Consider the following 19,003-nt stretch of genomic DNA (forward strand, 5'->3'; position numbering starts at 1 on the left):
TGTTCATTCCGTCTTGTTGTTATTTCACATATATTTTGCATCTTATCGTCAAAATTAGTTGCTTTTGCTGAACTTAATGCCAGTCTTTGAAAATGCGTTGTTTTACCCTGTTGTGTACATAAGATAAACTGCAAACATATATACATATTTTTGAAGTTTGGTATATTACCCCACATTCAAAAATTATTAAAATCTAAGAATAAAAGTTAGAAAATTATAAAAACTATTACAATATTAACATAAGTATTAAACGTATCAACATTACAAATTACAAAATAAATAAAACTAAGTAGACTAGGGATGATACTGGTACCAATAGGGGTTCCAAGCATAACCATAGGTGCTATAAAATGCTTCGGCAGGGTTATACGTAGGATACGGTGGTTGCATCTCTATAGACCAGGGAGGGAATATAGGTTTTGGAGTAGGAATATAGTTTCTACCTATATGTTGGCAATGAGCTATAATTTGGTTTTGATGAACTTGCCAATCTTCAAATGCTCTCTGTCTAGCATTTTCGTACTCCTGTGAAGCTATAAACCTTTGCATTTCTTGCATTTCATTTCCCCCTCCTACATTACCTTGCTGTTGATTTCTCTCAACCTGTGGATGTCTACCATGGTATTGTAATGCGGCGTTATTTCCCCTCTTCAAAAATTTCGCACCATGGTATACATTTAAACCTATAGTATCGCGGGGTTCTGGTTCTTCGACTAATAATCCCCCCCCCCCCGACTTATATCCACACCGAGATTTTCAGCAATCAAAGTAATAAAAATACCACCTCCTATTATGCTATGCGGTCTCATTCCCCTAACCATAGCTGATAAATAATAACCCACACAATAAGGTATACTTACAGCGCTTTGTGGGTCTCGAATACACATATGGTAAAACAAATCCTGTTCATTTACCTGTTCCTTGTTCTTACCTCTTTGTGTAATCGAATTAGCTAAAAACCTATGAATCACTCTTAATTCAGCTCTATCTATATCCAAATAAGAGTAATTTCCCCCTTTGAATCGGTGATGGCTTGTCATTTGACTCCATACACCATGTGTATCAAAATTTTCATCTATTTTTCTACCATTTAGTATCAACCCTCTACAATCGGCAGATGCTAACTCCTCAGGCGTATATATACGTAAAGCCTGAGCCATGTCTAGTAAAGACATGTGGCGCATCGAACCTCCTAACAAAAATCTAATAAAAGATCGATCGGTTAAACTAGCTACCCGATCATTTAATTCTATACTACACAACAATTCTTCACACCATACTTTATATACAGGTCTACGCATGGTGAATAAACATACCCAGTCGTTAAAAGTAGAATTACCATACCTCTGTGCAAGTAATTCCCTAATTGGCCCGGCCAATTCTACAGCTTCTAATGGTCCCCATTCTATGACCCTAGGTACCTCAACAACTTTAGAATGAAGAGTATGCAAACCCCTTTGGTATTTTGGATAATCTATCCAAAGTCTGTCAAATCTCAGGTTCGGGTGCAAATCTTCCAAGTGCATATCAGAAAATGTCATGACTGGATGAGGTATATCTTGTTTGTAGAAGTTATCCACCTCCTGTTGTTCCGCATTCTCAGCAGGAGCATTGCGAGCTTGGGATGAAGATTCACCCCTTTCAGTCTGCAAAACACATCAAACACAATTTTTGTGCATCCAAATATGCATTAGTGTCAGCAAAATTATCAATCAAAATAATTATAATGACATGATCAATTTATATCAAACTTAAGCTCATTTTCATATTTTTATCAAATCTACACTTTTTCAAATAAGCATATACGAAAATGTTCGCCAAGTTCATAAGCATTTAACTCAAATAACATGTCAAAATAATCATTACTAGCAATTAAACAAGTTTCAAATGGCATTATCTCTCAAAAATCAAGTTCATGAATTTTTAGACTTGAAAAAGTCCACTTTAATTCTCAAAATCATGTTTAGGCTCAAAGTTTGGATCATTTAACTACCTAAACATGTTACACTACTTAATTTAACAACAATTCATGACAAAAATCGGCCATAACCTGTTTATATCAAAAAGCCCCAAATTTGCTCAAGAACACAAACCCTAGATTACTCAAAATTTGAAGTTTAAGGCTTCTAATCATGTTAAATAGCATCAATCTAGGTTATACAAGCATAATACATAAACAATTTAAGCATAATTACACTAAAAAGCATCAAAATCAAATTGGGTATAAAATTGCTCAAGAACACTAATTTTCGGATTAAATGGTGTTTAGGTGTAGAAATTTACCGTTTTTCTTGAGTAATTCCTTGATAGCATCCTTCTCAACATGATTTTAGTAAAAGATTTGATGATTAACGGTTAAAAATTGTGATTTTAGGGGTGTTTTTGCGTGTTTTTTCGGCAGTTATTTCGCAGTATTGGTGTGTTTGTGGGTTGGGACTGATCTGTTCCAGCTCTTATATTTTTTTTCTGTAATTCGATACCTCCGGGAGTCGCGGTGTTTGAAACTGCAAACTCCGCGAGTCGCGGGGTTTGTATTTTTTTTTTTTTTTTACATCTTATACTAATTAAAACAATTAAGTAATTAATTTTAAAATTTTGTTTTCCTTGTTATTTAGGACGAGGTCGTTTCGGATCGATGTCCTAGTCCGTCCTTCGACAAAATTTTAAAATTTGTCTTTTTGTAGCGATTGTTTTAAAAGCTAAGATTTTTGGGTTTTTTAATGTTTTTGGCATACTTTAATTCAATAAGATTAAAAATAATGATAATAAAAGTTCCCGTCCCTCCCTCGGGTAAAGCAATTTCGGTTCAAAGACCTAGTCTTCAACTTACGACGAATTTTAAAAATCATATTTTTAACTTAGCGAAATAAAGTAAATTTTTGTTTTTAAATTCACACAATTTAAATATAAAATTCAAAATTAATATTAAAAATTCACACCAAACTTAAAATTTGAAATGCATAAAATTAAAAATTCATATTTTAAAAATAAAAAAAAAATTCACACCAAACTTAATTTAAAAATTCATATTATAAATTCACACCAAACTTATATTTATTTTTCAAATATTTACAATTTTAAATATATTGTTTTTACAAAGTTTACAATATTAATTTAAGATTTATATATTAATTTTAAAACATGGTAAAAATAAAATTAAAAAACTTTTTGGCTTTTTATCCCACTTTAATCAATCAAATATTATCAAAAATATGCGCCCCTCTTTTCGGTAAAGTAATTTCGGTTCCAAGACCTAATTTAACTCATGACGAATTTTTGAAATATTTTGGGTTGATTGATTAAAGATATTTATACCTTAAGAATAAACGTTAAATTTCGCAGTGATGTAATAAATTTTTGAATGATATCAATAATTTCCGTCGCCAAACCTAATTTTATTCAACACCAATTTAATACTTTATAGCGAACAAATTAGCGTTTATTATCAAAAGGTTAAAAATAAAAATAAAAATAAAGACTGTACAAACATACCTGTGAGATAGTATTCTTAGTTATATGATCTATCCCATTCATAAGATAGTCGGTTTAATTGGTTTTCCATAGCTACATAGGCGTAACCTCGAGCATTCAGTGTCTTTTCTTCTAAACATATGAACGGTCCGTCTCTGTATAAAGCAACAAATTCGGTATTTGAATAGGTTTGATTATTTGAACATTTACCTCCATGTGACCATTTTCCGCATTTGTGGCATCTTTCTAGGTATCGTGCTCTTCTTTTTGCTGCGGATTTCGATTTTCCTTTACCAAATTGTAACTTATTATCTTCGCATCTGGATTCTTTTCTAACTCCGTCCATTCTTTCTCTGATTACTGATACTATTTCACTCGGAAGTGTGTCATTATTACGTTTAGTAATCATAGCATGTAGCATTAGACCATGGTTTAGTTCACAGGCAGTCTTCATTTCCTAAAAAAAAAATAAAAATTCAGAATGGGGGGAGAAGACTAGTTCTTTAGGGTCTGCTAGGGAAAGACCATTCGGGTTCCATTTTTGAGAACTACATGAAAACAGACAATCTAACTCTAACAGAAATACATATTATCCTTTAAAGACTTGATTCTCCCCACACTTAGTTAGCTGTGGTGTCGAAATTGTGATTAACTTCATTGTCGACTTCCATCGGACTATCTATGTAGTGTTTAACTCTGTGACCATTAACTTTAAATTCAATCCCATTTGAATTTATTAATTCTATCGTTCCGTATGGGAAAACTCTTATGACTATGAATGGTCCAGACCATCTTGATTTCAATTTTCCAGGAAATAGCTTGAATCGTGAATTGAAAAGAAGAACTCTGTCTCCTTCTTTAAATTCTTTTGAACTTCTGATTCTTTTATCATGCCATTTCTTCGTTCTTTCTTTATAGATTAACGAATTTTCGTATGCTTCATGTCTTAATTCTTCTAATTCTTTTAGTTGACTTAATCGTAGACGTCCGGCTTCATGTAAATCAAGATTACATGTCTTCAAAGCCCAAAATGCTTTGTGTTCAATTTCTACTGGAAGATGACATGCTTTTCCGTAAACCAGTCTAAAAGGTGTATCCAATTGAAGTTTTGTAGGCTGTTCTAAAAGCCCAGAGTGCATCCTCCAATTTAATGGACCATTCCTTCGGATTTGATCCTGCGGTTTTCTCTAGAATACGTTTTAAAGCTCGGTTGGTATTTTCAACTTGTCCACTTGTTTATGGATGATATGCCGTGGAGATTTTATGAGTTACTCCATATCTTTTAAGAACTTTCTCAAGTTGATTATTACAGAAATGAGTACCCCGATCACTTATTAAAGCTTTCGGTGTTCCAAACCTTGCAAAAAGACGTTTTAAAAAGTTGACTACAACTCGTGCATCGTTAGTTGGGAGAGCTTGTGCTTCCGCCCATTTAGATACATAATCAATGGCTACGAGTATATATAGATTATTATGAGATTTTGGAAATGGACCCATAAAGTCAATACCCCAAATGTCAAATACTTCACATACTTGGATGACATTTTGTGGCATTTCATCACGTTGACTTATTTTTCCGGCCCTTTGACAAGCATCACAGGATTTGTAAAGAAGGTGTGAGTCTTTGTAAATTGTAGGCCAATAGAATCCAGCATCATAAACTTTTCTTGCCGTTAGTTGAGGCCCATAATGCCCCCTGTTGGTCCTGTGTGACAATGGTTTAATATTTTACTAGCTTCATCTCCAAATACACATCGGCGTACTATTCCATCGGGACAACTTTAAACAAATGTGGATCTTCCCAAAAATAGTGTTTTATATCACTGAAGAATTTCTTTCGTCTTTGGTACGATAATCCTTTTTCAAGGAATCCACAAACTAAGTAGTTTGCATAGTCTTCAAACCATGGAATTTCTTTATAATCTATCTTCAATAGATATTCATCAGGAAAGTTGTCTTGTATGGCCGATTCATTTAGAACTTCTAATTCGGGATTTTCAAGACGAGAAAGATGATCAGCGGCGAGATTTTCTGCTCCTCTTTTATCTCGAATTTCAATATCAAACTCTTGTAAGAGTAAGATCCAACGGATTAATCTTGGTTTAGCATCTTGTTTTGAAAATAGGTATCTAAGGGCAGAATGGTCGGTATAAACCACCGTTTTTGCTAGAACGAGATATGATCGAAATTTGTCAAAAGCAAAGACAATAGCAAGGAGTTCTTTTTCAGTAGTTGTATAGTTCGTTTGTGCTCCTTGTAACGTCTTACTAGCATAATATATAGGTTGAAATCGTTTTTCAATCCTTTGTCCTAAAACGGCTCCCATTGCAAAATCACTTGCATCGCACATTAGTTCAAATGGTAGATTCCTATTTGGTGTTATCATGATCGGCGCATTAGTGAGTTTCTCTTTAAGAATATTAAAAGATTTGATACACTCATCTGAAAAGATGAATGGAGCATCCTTTTCTAGGAGTTTATTCATAGGAGTGGCAATTTTAGAAAAATCTTTTATGAAACGTCGGTAAAAACCGGCATGCCCTAGAAAACTCCTAACTCCTCTAACATTGGTGGGATGTGGAAGTTTAGCAATTACATCTACTTTAGCTCTATCCACTTCAATTCCTTCTTTTGAAATTTTATGTCCAAGAACGATGCCTTCTTTAACCATGAAATGGCATTTCTCCCAATTAAGTACTAGATTTGATTGTTCGCATCTAATAAGCATTCGTTCCAGATTAACTAGACATGTTTCAAATGTATCACCGAAGACTGAAAAGTCATCCATGAAAACTTCCATGCATTCTTCTATCATGTCGTGAAAAATCGCCATCATACACCTTTGAAAGGTTGCAGGGGCGTTGCAAAGTCCAAATGGCATGCGTTTGTAAGCAAAAGTACCATAAGGGCACGTGAATGTGGTTTTCTCTTGGTCCTCGGGTGCTATTGGAATTTGAAAATATCCGGAAAATCCATCTAGAAAACAATAGTAACTATTTCCGGCTAATCTTTCCAACATTTGATCTATGAAAGGTAAGGGAAAGTGATCTTTTCTGGTGGCGTCATTTAATTTTCTATAATCAATACATACACGCCATCCTGTTACAGTCCTAGTAGGAATAAGCTCATTTTTCTCATTTGTAATGACAGTCATGCCACCCTTCTTAGGCACGCATTGAACTGGGCTTACCCATGGACTATCAGAAATTGGATAAATTAAACCTGCATCTAGCAGTTTAATAATCTCTTTCTTAACTACATCTTGCATATTAGGATTTAGTCTTCGTTGGCGTTGCACATACGTTTTATGACCTTCTTCCATAAGGATTTTATGTGTGCAATACGAAGGACTTATTCCTTTAATATCATGAATCTTCCGTGCAATGGCTGGTTTATGAGCTTTCAACACAGAAATGAGTTATGATTTCTCATTTTCAGTAAGAGAAGACGATATTATTACAGGTAATTCAGATTCACCATGTAAATAAGCGTATTCCAAATGGTTTGGAAGTGGCTTTAACTCTAATTTCGGTGGTTCTTCTATCGATGATTTGTATCGATATCTGTCTTCTTCTTTTAGCATTTGAATTTCTTCTGTTGTTGGTTCATATCCATTAGCTATAAGTGTAGCTAACATTTCAGCTTCATCAATTGGTTCATTACCTTCTCCTAAAGAACATTCTCCTGTTCCTTGTAATTCTGGAAATTCTTCTAACAATTCTGCATGTGCATCTATAGTTTGAATATAATAACATGTATCATCTGCAGATTGTGGTTGTTGCATTGCTCTATCAACTGAAAAGGTAACACTCTCATCCTCTATACTTAGGGTCAATTTCTTACCGAACACGTCTATCATTGTTTTAGCCGTGTTTAAGAATGGTCTTCCTAATATGAGAGGAACTTGAGAATCTTCTTCTATGTCCAGAACAACAAAATCTACTGGAAATACTAAAGTACCAACTTTAACTAGCATGTTCTCCATTATCCCTCTAGGATATTTTATTGATCTATCGGCTAGTTGTATGCTTATTCTGGTTGGTTTCAATTCTCCAAGGTCTAGTTTAGCGTATAGTGAATATGGCATTAGACTTATACTAGCACCTAAGTCTGCCAATGCTTCTATTGAACTAAGACTACCCAGAAAACATGGAATTGTGAAACTTCCTGGATCAGATAATTTTTCTGGTATCTTATTCAACAGTACTGCTGAACAATTAGCATTCATGGTAACAGCCGAGAGTTCTTCCATTTTCTTTCTATTTGAGATTAGATCTTTCAAGAATTTAGCATATCTAGGCATTCCTGAAATCACATCAATGAAAGGAAGATTTACATTTATCTGTTTAAACATATCCAAGAATTTGGATTGCTCGGCTTCAAGTTTCTCTTTCTTCATTTTACTCGGGTAAGGAAGTGGTGGTTGGTATGGTTTAACATAAGGTTTAGCCTTAACTGTGTTATCTTCATTAACCTTCTCAACTACCGGTTCTTTTTCCTTATCTTGATTAGGTTGTGGTTCTTGTGGAGTAGGAATAGCTTCATCAGAAGTTACAGGTATTTCATGTGGTTTAAGTGTTGTACCACTTCTTGTGGTAATGGCTTTAGCTGTTTCATTCCGGGGGTTAGCATTTGTATCACTAGGTAGACTTCCCGGTTTTCTTTCACCTATTAACCTTGCTAGGTTACTTACTTCTTGTTCCAGATTTTGAATAGAAGCTTGTTGATTTCTAAATGCTTGAGCATTTTGTTCATTAGTTTGTTTCTGAGATGTGAAAAACTGCGTTTGAGTTTCAACTAGCTTCGTCATCATATCTTCTAAATTTGGCTTTTTATCATCGGTTTGTTGTGGTGGTTTTTTTTGAAAATTAGGTCTTTGCTGATTGTAAGTATTATTGGATACTTGTTGATTGCTAGGACCTTGTTGGTTGTTGTATGGAATATTTCGGTTATAATTCTGGTTTTGATTGTAAATTGGTCTTGGCGGTTGATAATTATTCTGATAATTATTTCCAGGCCTTTGGTTTATGTATGAAATATTCTCTCTTTGTTCCATTGTTAATTCAATACTGAGACAATCTTTTGTCAAATGTGGTCCTCCACACTGCTCACAACTAATTCGTATTGAGTGAATATCTTTAGTCATCTTTTTCATTCGTCTCTCGACAGCATCTATCTTTGCGGAAATGGAATTTAAGTCATGGCTAGAATCGGCTCTAGATGCTTTAGATGATCTAACGATATCTTTTTCTTGGTGCCACTCGTGTGAGTGGGAAGCAGTGTTATCAATAATTTTGTAAGCATCAGTTTCGGTTTTCTTCATAATAGAACCACCAGCTGCTATATCTATGTCTTTCCTTGTAGTGATGTCGCATCCTTGGTAGAATATGTGTACTATTTGACAGGTATCTAAACCATGTTGCGGACATCCTCTTAATAACTTTCCAAATCTTGTCCACGCCTCATATAGAGTTTCATTTGGCTTCTGTGTAAATGTAACAATTTCTCCTTGAAGTCTTACGGCTTTAGATGCCGGAAAGAATTGTTTAAGAAATTTTTCAACTAAAACGTCCCATGTATCAATCGCCCCTTCAGGTAACGATTCCAACCAATCTTTGGCTTCTCCCTTTAAAGTCCAGGGAAATAACATGAGATATATCTGTTCATCCTCCACTTCTCGGATTTTAAATAGTGTGCAGATCCTATTAAAGGTACGTAGATGTTCATTTGGATCTTCCTTCGGCGCACCACTAAATTGGCATTGATTAGTCACCATGTGTAGAATTTGTCCTTTGATTTCATAATCTGGCGCATTAATGTCTGGATGAGTAATTGCGTGACCTTGGCCAGTGCGTTTAGCTCTCATTCGGTCTTCCATACTTAAAGGTTCCAGATTCTCCATAATTGAATTTGTTGAATCGGAATCACTAGAGGATTCTGATTTAATGGTTCGTTCCTCAACAATCTCTGTTTGAATGATTGGTGGTTCTGGAGGAAAGTTTAGTGGTTCAGGATCTATGAATCGTTCCTGAATATTCTCCGGATTCTCAATTGTGAGGTCGGGTTCAAAAAATGGATTATCGAAAATTTGAACTGGAGTACTTGGTCGACTGGATGACGATTCTAAAGAAAAATCAACGGCAGTAATATTTGCTAAATGTCTTGATCTAGTTACAGGTGGTGAACGTACAAAAGGCGGTGAACGTCTTGCTCGGTGCATTCACTGAATATCCTATTAGTTTTTAAAAGGAAAGAAAAATTATAATAAGTTATCCAATCAATAGACTTTTCTGATTTTGCCCACGTTTCGAATAGCCAAAAGATGCAGCAGAGGGGCAGGATTCGTTTGGTCTCAATATAATTGAGGACTGTTTGGCTCCAATAACCCAGTCCACGTACAAATCCAACTATTATTACGAACCAGAAAATTTTGATGTCTATTAATTTAACCACTTAAAATAAATTTTCGTAATTTTAAGAAATTTAGATAAGAAGTAGAATAAAAATCTATGTCCTAAAACTAGAATAGCGAGAAATAAGAAAGAAAAAGAGTTCGTCGAAAAAGATCGAAAAAGAAAAATGGTTGAAAAATAAAAGGTGACGGAAAAATAAAAGAAACTTATAAAACTTAAAAATACTTGACTAACCTAACCTTATTACTTCAACTAACTTAAAATTATAATCGCAAATTGAGATTACTAATTGGAATGATAATTGATACATAGGTAAAAGTCGTCTAAAAATATTAAAGCTTACAGGAAAAACTATATCCCAAATGGAAATAACTTAAAAAGAAACTAAAACTTAAAAAGGCGTCGCAAAATTCTAAAGTACCTAAATCTTAGTCTAAAGAAAAAGCACTTAAGGAATTCTACGGCAAAGCCTAAAAATCTAGAAATAAAAATAACTATGGTAAAAAAAACTAAGTTTAAAACTAAATATGAGCTAAAAATACAAATATTACGCTAAAACGAATAAAAAGAGACAAAATATAAAAATATACAAAAAGTTGTAAAAAGTACAATTTTTTTATAAAAATATTATTTTTATATTATTTTATAAAAGCATTAATTTAAATATATAAATAAAACTAATTAAAACTTAATATAACTAAATAATTAAAATTAAATATTAATTTAATTAAAACCTAAATCTTAATTAATTAATAATTATAATTATTACACCGTATTAAATGCGATTAGGGTTTCTGGTCTGGCAGGTCAGGGCTGCTCCGCGAGTTGCGGTGCCCGAAGCAGAAAACTCCGCGAATCGCGGGGTTCAAATTTTCAGATGACAGGTTAAATAAAATTCGACGCGATTTTTTTTTTTTTCTGTTTTATATTTTTCTGTTTTAAAATCTAAATATTTATATAATAAAAACTTATATTTTAAAAACTTAAATAAAAATAGAACTACTTTATAATTTTAAAAATATCTTAAAAATAGATTTATATATATTAAATTTTTTTTTCGGTTTTTTTTTTATGTTTTAAATAAAAACAAAATACTTAAATAAAACTTATATAAAAATAAAGAAACTTTATAAAACTTAAATATTTAAAAAAATCTTAAAAATACTTATATTTTTGTTTTTCTTTTTATATTTTTGAATATTTAAAACGTATTTTTTTAAAAACGAATTTTAATAAAAGTAAACTAAAAATAATTTTTTTTTTTTTTTTTATATTAGCGTTGCGCTTCCGGCTTTTAAGCTAGATTGTTCCCCGGCAGCGGCGCCAAAAATTACTTGATGTCGTGCGAGGTGTATATAAAATAGCTATTATTTTTTACAAGAAATACTATTAAATACGATACAATTTTACACAAGATATTTATTTATTTAGAGAATGGATATACTTAAACCTTGCTACAACACTTATAGGCAGTGTACCTAATCGTACAGTAGTGTAGTTTTTAGTAAGTCCGGTTCGTTCCACAGGGAAAATCTTTAAACAAAGCTTAACGCTATATTAGTTTACTTTTATAAAAATACAAATATATATATAAATAATATTATTATTATAAAGGGGGGTTTTTACCGTTTAATGACCGGTTTGTCGATTTTAAAACTTTAGTCGCAGTTAAAACCAAATGTAAAATAATAAATAAATACAAGACTTAATTTAAAGTGTAAAGTAAATAACGATAATGAAATTGCGATTAATAAAAATGCGATAAAATAAACTTGCGATAATTAAAAAGTACGATAATTAAAAGTGCAATTAAATAAAATAACAATAAAAATGCGATAATTAGAAGTGCAATTAAATATAAAATAAAGGAAATTAAATATGAAATAAAAGAATTATGCTTATTTAAACTTCCGTAATCATGATGGTTGACGTGTTGATTTTAGTTTTATGCCCATGGGTTAATTGTCCTTTGTCCTGGATTATTTAATATGTCCGTCTGGTTTTTGTCCATAACAGTCCATCAGTCATAAATATAAAGTGCGAGTGTCCTCGTCAAATTATCCTTATACCCGAAGTTAAATATTCCAACTAATTGGGGACTTAAACTGTAACAAGATTTTAATACTTTGTTTAATAATTACACCAGGATGTCGACTGAGTGTAACCCAAGGTTTTAATATTTTGTTATCAATTATACCAAGTGTCCTTGTACATAATTTCACCCCTGTTTTAATTATTCTAGTGGCTATTAATCCATTCCCGTGTCCGGTTAAATGAACGATTATTCGTACATATAAATACCCTGCCCATCGTGTCCGATCGAGTGTATATGGTAATTTATAGGGACGCCCAATTGTAAATCTTTATATTAACATTAACAAACTATCATTTAGTTAAACAAATATAAAGCCCATTAATAGCCCATAGTCTAATTTCCACAAGTGTCGTTCTTTTGTCCAAACCCCAATTATGGTACAAAGCCCAATTACCCAATTTTAGTAATTAGCCCAACATCATGATTACTTCGTTTTAAATAAGCATAATAATAACTTAGCTACGAGACATTAAATTAAAAAGGTTGAACATAACTTACAATGATTAATAATAGCGTAGCGTTACACGGACAGAATTTCGACTTACACCCTTACAACATTTGCAAACATACCCTTATTATTAGGATTTAAAATTAAAATTAAAATTAAAATATAAATTATAAATATATATTACGATATAGATAGATAGATGGATGGATATATGTTATATGAAAAATGATCAGAATTCGGTTGGCTTTATAGGGAATTGCAGAATTTGGGGCTCCGCGACTCGCGGCCCTTTTTGCCTTCAAACTCCGCGAGTCGCGGAGTTTGTAAATACAGCTCACACAATTTGGAGTCTTTCTTGCCGACGGTTTTTATTTATTTATATAATATATAAATAATTATAAGAATTATTTAAATATTATATTATATTTATGTGCATAGTTGACTTGTAATTTTTAGTCCGTTGCGTCGAGCGTTGAGAGTTGACTCATGTCCCGGTTCCGGATTTTCGAACGTCCTTGCGTACAATTTAATATCTTGTACTTTGCGTTTTGAATCTTGTACTCTTGTAATTTCGAGACGTTTCTTATCAATAATTGGAACCTCTTTGATTGTCTTTTGTACTTTTGAGCTTTTTGATCGTTTGCGTCTTCAATTCGTCGAATCTGTCTTTTGTCTTCACCTTTTATTATTTAAACGAATATCACTTTTAAATAGAACAATTGCAACTAAAAGCTTGTCTTTCTTGAGGAATAATGCTATGAAATATATGTTCGTTTTTAGCATTATCACTCTCTCCGTCTCAGTTTTAGGAAATCCCACTAACTTCATTCTCCACCAATTAGAAATCTTATCTCTCCAAAATAACATCTTCTCATTGATTGAAAGTTGAAACATAAAATGGACACTTGAAATGGGACATCCCAAAATGAAAATGTGGACACTTGTGGTGAGACGGAGGTAGTATTACTCACAACGCAAGATCTGCAATCATTACAACAAAAACAACGGCATGGTAACATATCAATAATATTCACAGGAAACAGATAAATTCTTAAACACAAGAAAAATATAGCTATATTAACAGACCAAACAAATTTTATCAAAAACAAATAAAATTGTTCATAAGGGAACACCCAATATCTCGTCCACAGTTGCATCAGTCTTCTCACAAACATCTATGATGGGTTGGATCTTCAAACTCACAACAACATCCTGAGCTTCCTTAAGCTTCTCCGCGGCGTCCGGTACAAATAGTTCCGCCACTTTCTCCGGCAACGGATTTGGAAGGTCTGGAACATGCTCTTGGACCGTTTCCACAGCATTAGACGCAGCATAAACAACAAGAGCAGTTGTATAATTCATGAAGGGATCATTGAAGGCGTTGGAGTCCAAAAGCCTAGCAATAAGCCCAGGGAGACCATTCTTTAGCTTCTCAAACTTTGCTTCAGATGCATCAGCCCTCTTCAAAGCTTCATCTAAAGACACATTTTTTGCTCTGTAACTGTCTCTCAAGACTTTCAATTTTCTCCTTCATTAGACTTTGCTCCACCACGACCTTCAACAATTTCTCAACATCTATTAATTTGGAAAGGATGAGATCAGTGGATTTTGATGGAGAAGTGTTGTCATCCTTAGCTTTGTTATCAGAAATGGCCACTGCAACAAGGACAAAATAATTATAAACAAAAAACAGAAATATATAAGGTAAAAAGTGTTGGACCAATCTTGACATAAAATAATAGTTAGAGTCTTAGAGGTTGCTTTGTAAAGATGTTTTTAATTTAGGAAATTATATCTAAAATGGAATTGAGATTATTCTAGATTTACTTAACTTGATGGACAAGGTTAATCAATTATAAATAGGGATAGTTTTTTCTGTAATCGATGGATTGATTAATAGTTTTTTCTATCAATATGAATTTGAGAAGGATTTCGAATACGTTCTTTTTCTTATATTTTTACTTATTTTTCAGTTTTCATAATTAGGTACGAGTTTTCTTCAAAAAGGTAAATAGTAAAAGGTAGAAGGTTTTCCCTGTTCGGGCTACCCGGGAGGGCGAGTAATCCGACCCCATACTCTGATGTACCGACCCAGCAGGATTACTCCCTGGCCGTTTTCAACCCTTCCCTGGCACCACTAAATATTCGTCCCAGACGGATTCGAACCTGAGACCTCTTGAAAAAAGCAGAAATATATAAGGTATCATGGATAAATTAATTAAAACAAGAACACATACTTTTGCTACGCTTGGAGGGAACACGCTTGACAGACTTATCCGCCGGACGTTTGCCACCTTTTTTCTTGGCAGAGGGCGGAGAATCAACAACTTCAATTTCAGGAGGGAACATGTCTGAATCATCATTTTCTTCATTATCATTATTTACCTCATTTGTGTCTTTTTCTTCCTCTAGCTTGTTCGAAAGTTTTTGATCAACAGAAGCTTGTTCCTCGTTACCAGTTATATTTACTCCATTACTAATTACTGAGTTTTGAGATCTGTCTAAAGTAGCATCTACCTCCTCATGACAAGCCCCTTCTTTAACAACCTACGTCACATTTATTTTCAACATCTCAAAAATATTTAAATATTTTTTTGAAATTTAAGATATACACTGTAATTATTTAAGATGCCAAATAACATACCGGGTCTGCATGATCTGATGATGCTCTAGTAATCTTGCTCTCATCAGCCTGTTGCAATATGCTCCCATTGGCCTGAAATATAGGGGGGATTAATTCAAAGCAATGAAAAAATATTAATTCAACATACCCGTGCATAAAATACAGATCATTAGATGTGGACTTTTTTGCTCCGTTGGTCTCTGTATTATACCCCATATTGCTAACAGCGTCTGTCGGGGGTTTTTTTTTGCCTTTAGAATCCTTTGATTTTCAAAAACTTGCAATCGGCATCCCTCCGTCAAATTGTTGTTAAAAAAGTTTGCTGAGTCTTGACATGTGGATTGCATGTGAGGGTAAAATCATCTTATTTAACGGAAGTTAGACGGAGGGATGCTGATTGCAAATTTATGATAAACAAAGGATTCTAAAGGCATAAAAAAAACCCGAGGGACGCCGTTAGCAATACGGGGTATAATAGAGGGACCAACGGAGCAAAAAATCTCATTAGATGTAAAAATGTTTTACAGTCAATAATGAAATCATACAGGTTGTAGCCCAGATTCATTTTTGTCATTCTGTTCAACTGTAGCAGTTGTCCCTTCACATATCGAAGCCACAACTTTAGAGTATTCATCTAACCTAGCACCCAGAGATGTTACAGCTGGCATCATGTAAGGCTTTAGTTTATCTGCAGACTTCATAAGTATACCTTCCTCCAATTTTCTAGCTATTGGCAGAACTCCCTAAATAAAATAATAATAACAATAACCGATCAAGAAATAGGAAGAAAAAAAAAGGATGTAAAGGTAATTTTATTAGTAAAGCTATCATAGACCTCACACCTGGTTATCTTTCTTAACGCTAGCCAGTAATGGTTTGAGCAACTCAACTGAAATTTCTTCGCTTTCCTCCAAAACCACCACCATTATATCTTCCATTGACGAATATATGAGTTTAGGATGATAGTCCCTGGAATAAATATCATTACATAAAGTTACATGAATGCTGAACCTATAAATAGAATATTTATATTAAACAACTATAACACACCTTACTGATCTTAGAAAATGCTCAAACATTTCCACAATCAGTGCATCACATTCAAGATCAAGCATGATGAAACATAATTTGTATCTGGAAACGATTTCGATTATTGAGGCTCTTTTCTTATAAGATCGACTAGACTGATCAGCTAGATCCTCAAAGGAAGAAACAATCAACTTAAACACTTCCTGTGCACGCGTTACACGTTTAGAATTAAAGACATAAATATTACTCCGTAATATGTAACTATCAAAGTCTAACAAATGGGATTTATGGTAATATCATGTACCCTCATTTGGTCATCAACATAAGGTGGATCAGGCGCTGTAATTCTCGTTATTTGAATAATGCAGGAAGCAACTGCAACCTTCACATCATCATCTGAATGTTTGGAAAGATTATCGTGAATTAACTCATTCTTCAACGGTTTGAGTGCATCTAGAAAAGACTTTGTAGGAGATTGGTCAACCTTTGATAGAAATTTCTCTACATGCTGAAAAGCACAGATGGAAACAAATAAAATTGAATACTCATTTTTAAAGATATAATAAAATACAGCAACATATTCTTGCCAACAACGGTCTACATTCAATCAGTAACAACATAGTCAAATATATACACAATCAGCAGGTTGCCAATAAAAAGAAATTATAATAGAAGTCATAAACATTAGCTAAATATTCAAAATAAAAACTTTGGTCCTGGATTCACATTGAAGTAAGCATTGTGATCCAATGAATCACCAAAGATTTCTATACAACCAGATAATTTACTAGAATTATTATGCAAAATTAAAAACTTTGAAGTTCTATCAACAAGTCTGCAAGTGAATCTTCATGTTCGATAATGCACGCAGCAGTTTGTTATTCTGATTTACTATTTATCAAGGTTGGAGAATTCGGATCTCGGGGAGATCTCGTTTGGACTTTTATAGGGAGATCTCGGCATCTCGGAATAATCTCGGGGAGATCTTGAACGTTGACTTACGTTGACTTTATAGTTTTTTTAATAAAAATATACATTAAAACATAAATATATGTATATTTATATACGTTTTTACGAGATTTTACAAAAATATCCGAGAAATGAGCGAAAAAATCTTAGAAATTACGAATTTTACAAGAAAATATTACAGATTTGCAAGAAAATTCGAGAAATCGTGGCTTTGACTAAGTTTGACCCCGTTGAACGAGAAATCTCGGGAGATCGGGAGATGAACATCTCGTCTCGGTTGCCTTCTAAAAACGAGATCTCGAGATCTCGGGAGATTTACAACACTGCTATTTATTAAGCATAAGCATTTTATTTTTAGAAGTAATCATCCAGAAAAAAATGGTTTATTCTTTATCGTTTTGCATTCCTTCAGTATGAATATAGCATATTATCTCTGTTACTTGAATTGTGTTTATTTGGTGTATTGTAATCTGGTATTACCAACATACACCACACAAATAGCTAACATAACTCTAATTAACTCAAAGACAGTAAGGCATGCAACATACAAAACCAATAAAATTAGAAACAAATTGTATATAATATATTATAAAAAAAACTCGATCAGAGCTTACATCAAGAACAGAAAGCAATTCATCAATGGAATCTGAAGGATGTGAGAGCTGTTTTCCTCTCTCTTTAAGCTGTCGTTCTAGCTCAACATCTGCAGATTCCATATCTTCAATTGCGATCTTTTTAAGCCACAAACAAATCTATCGATATCAACCTCAGTCACTTCACACCTTTTGAAACCCTAACAAATATCGCAGAGACAAAAAAAACGTGCATCGAATACAAAAATAGAAAAGAGAACAAATATAAGAAGCTATAATAGATATTTGGAATTTATTATTCAATAAGGCTTTCTAGAGTTTAAGGGTTGTTCGATAGTTTAAGGGACCCATAGTTTTAACTGTCAAATAAAAGAAATGAGGTGAAGACCGAAGAGGACTGAAAAAAAAAAAACAAACAAAAAAAAAAAAAAAAAAAAAAAAAACCAAGAAAACTTAATTTTTTAAGAGTAAATTATATTATTGGTCCTGTGATTATATTATATTATATTATTTTATTATAAGGAATTATTATTATTATTATTATTATTATTATTATTATTATTATTTTATTATTATTATTATTATTATTATTATTTTATTATTTTATTATTATTTTATTATTATTATTAGGGGGATGATTCTCACACACTGTTTTTTGATCCTCACACACCCTTTTACCCTATTATTAGGGAGGAGTTCAAGTAAATTGGTGTGTGAGGATCAAAAAACAGTGTGTGAGAATCTTCCCCATTATTATTATTATTATTATTATTATTATTATTATTATTATTATTATTATTATTATTATTATTATTATTATAATAAACTTAAAAGTATTAAAACTTACAAAAAATTAGTGGGGAGCCTAGAGACAATCTGGGCCCCCACACCTCTAGCAATAGCAAAACCTATCCTAGTAAAAATATGAGCAGCAGCACCGGCACCAATATCTTGCGCCATCGAACTCTTCTGAACCCGCTTTAGCAAAGAAACAGCATCCTTTTCTAATTCCCCAAGGGAAGAAAATGAGAAAGGAATGAAACCATAACCAATCATCTGACAGCTAGATTCGTACTTGACCCGCTTCCGACGAGCCGCATCAACCACAGCACGTCCAGGGACAAAGTCAGAAAGCCCAGACTGTGTCAAAGGAGAAGACCCTGTCAAGTCAACACAAACATCGCGACCACAATCCCAGGAATAAAGAAACACATCTGCAGGTCTGAGGGCCCTGTCGTTCCCTCCAGACAACCCAATGTCAACCTCATTTCTCGCTGAAATCCCAGATCGATAACAAACATCAACAAGGGAATCCGGAACAACATTATGTCGATGCTTAATACCCACCATACCAGCACAAGA

The 19,003-nt window shown here is 33.3% G+C and overlaps 1 protein-coding gene across 1 annotated transcript; it reads right to left on the minus strand.

Moving 5' to 3' along the window:
• Window positions 1-13,226: 13,226 nt before the first annotated feature.
• Window positions 13,227-17,823, minus strand: LOC139891498 (sister chromatid cohesion protein PDS5 homolog C-like). Its single transcript, XM_071874468.1, has 8 exons — window positions 17,663-17,823; window positions 16,384-16,587; window positions 16,101-16,282; window positions 15,893-16,019; window positions 15,596-15,793; window positions 15,072-15,143; window positions 14,665-14,974; window positions 13,227-14,083 (listed from the first exon to the last, which is right to left on the minus strand). Exons 1-8 carry the CDS (start codon window positions 17,762-17,764, stop codon window positions 13,899-13,901), a joined length of 1,380 nt encoding a protein of 459 aa, XP_071730569.1. The 5' UTR covers window positions 17,765-17,823; the 3' UTR covers window positions 13,227-13,898.
• Window positions 17,824-19,003: the final 1,180 nt, after the last annotated feature.

Source organism: Rutidosis leptorrhynchoides, chromosome 2, assembly GCF_046630445.1.
Source record: "Rutidosis leptorrhynchoides isolate AG116_Rl617_1_P2 chromosome 2, CSIRO_AGI_Rlap_v1, whole genome shotgun sequence".
NCBI lineage: Eukaryota > Viridiplantae > Streptophyta > Magnoliopsida > Asterales > Asteraceae > Rutidosis > Rutidosis leptorrhynchoides.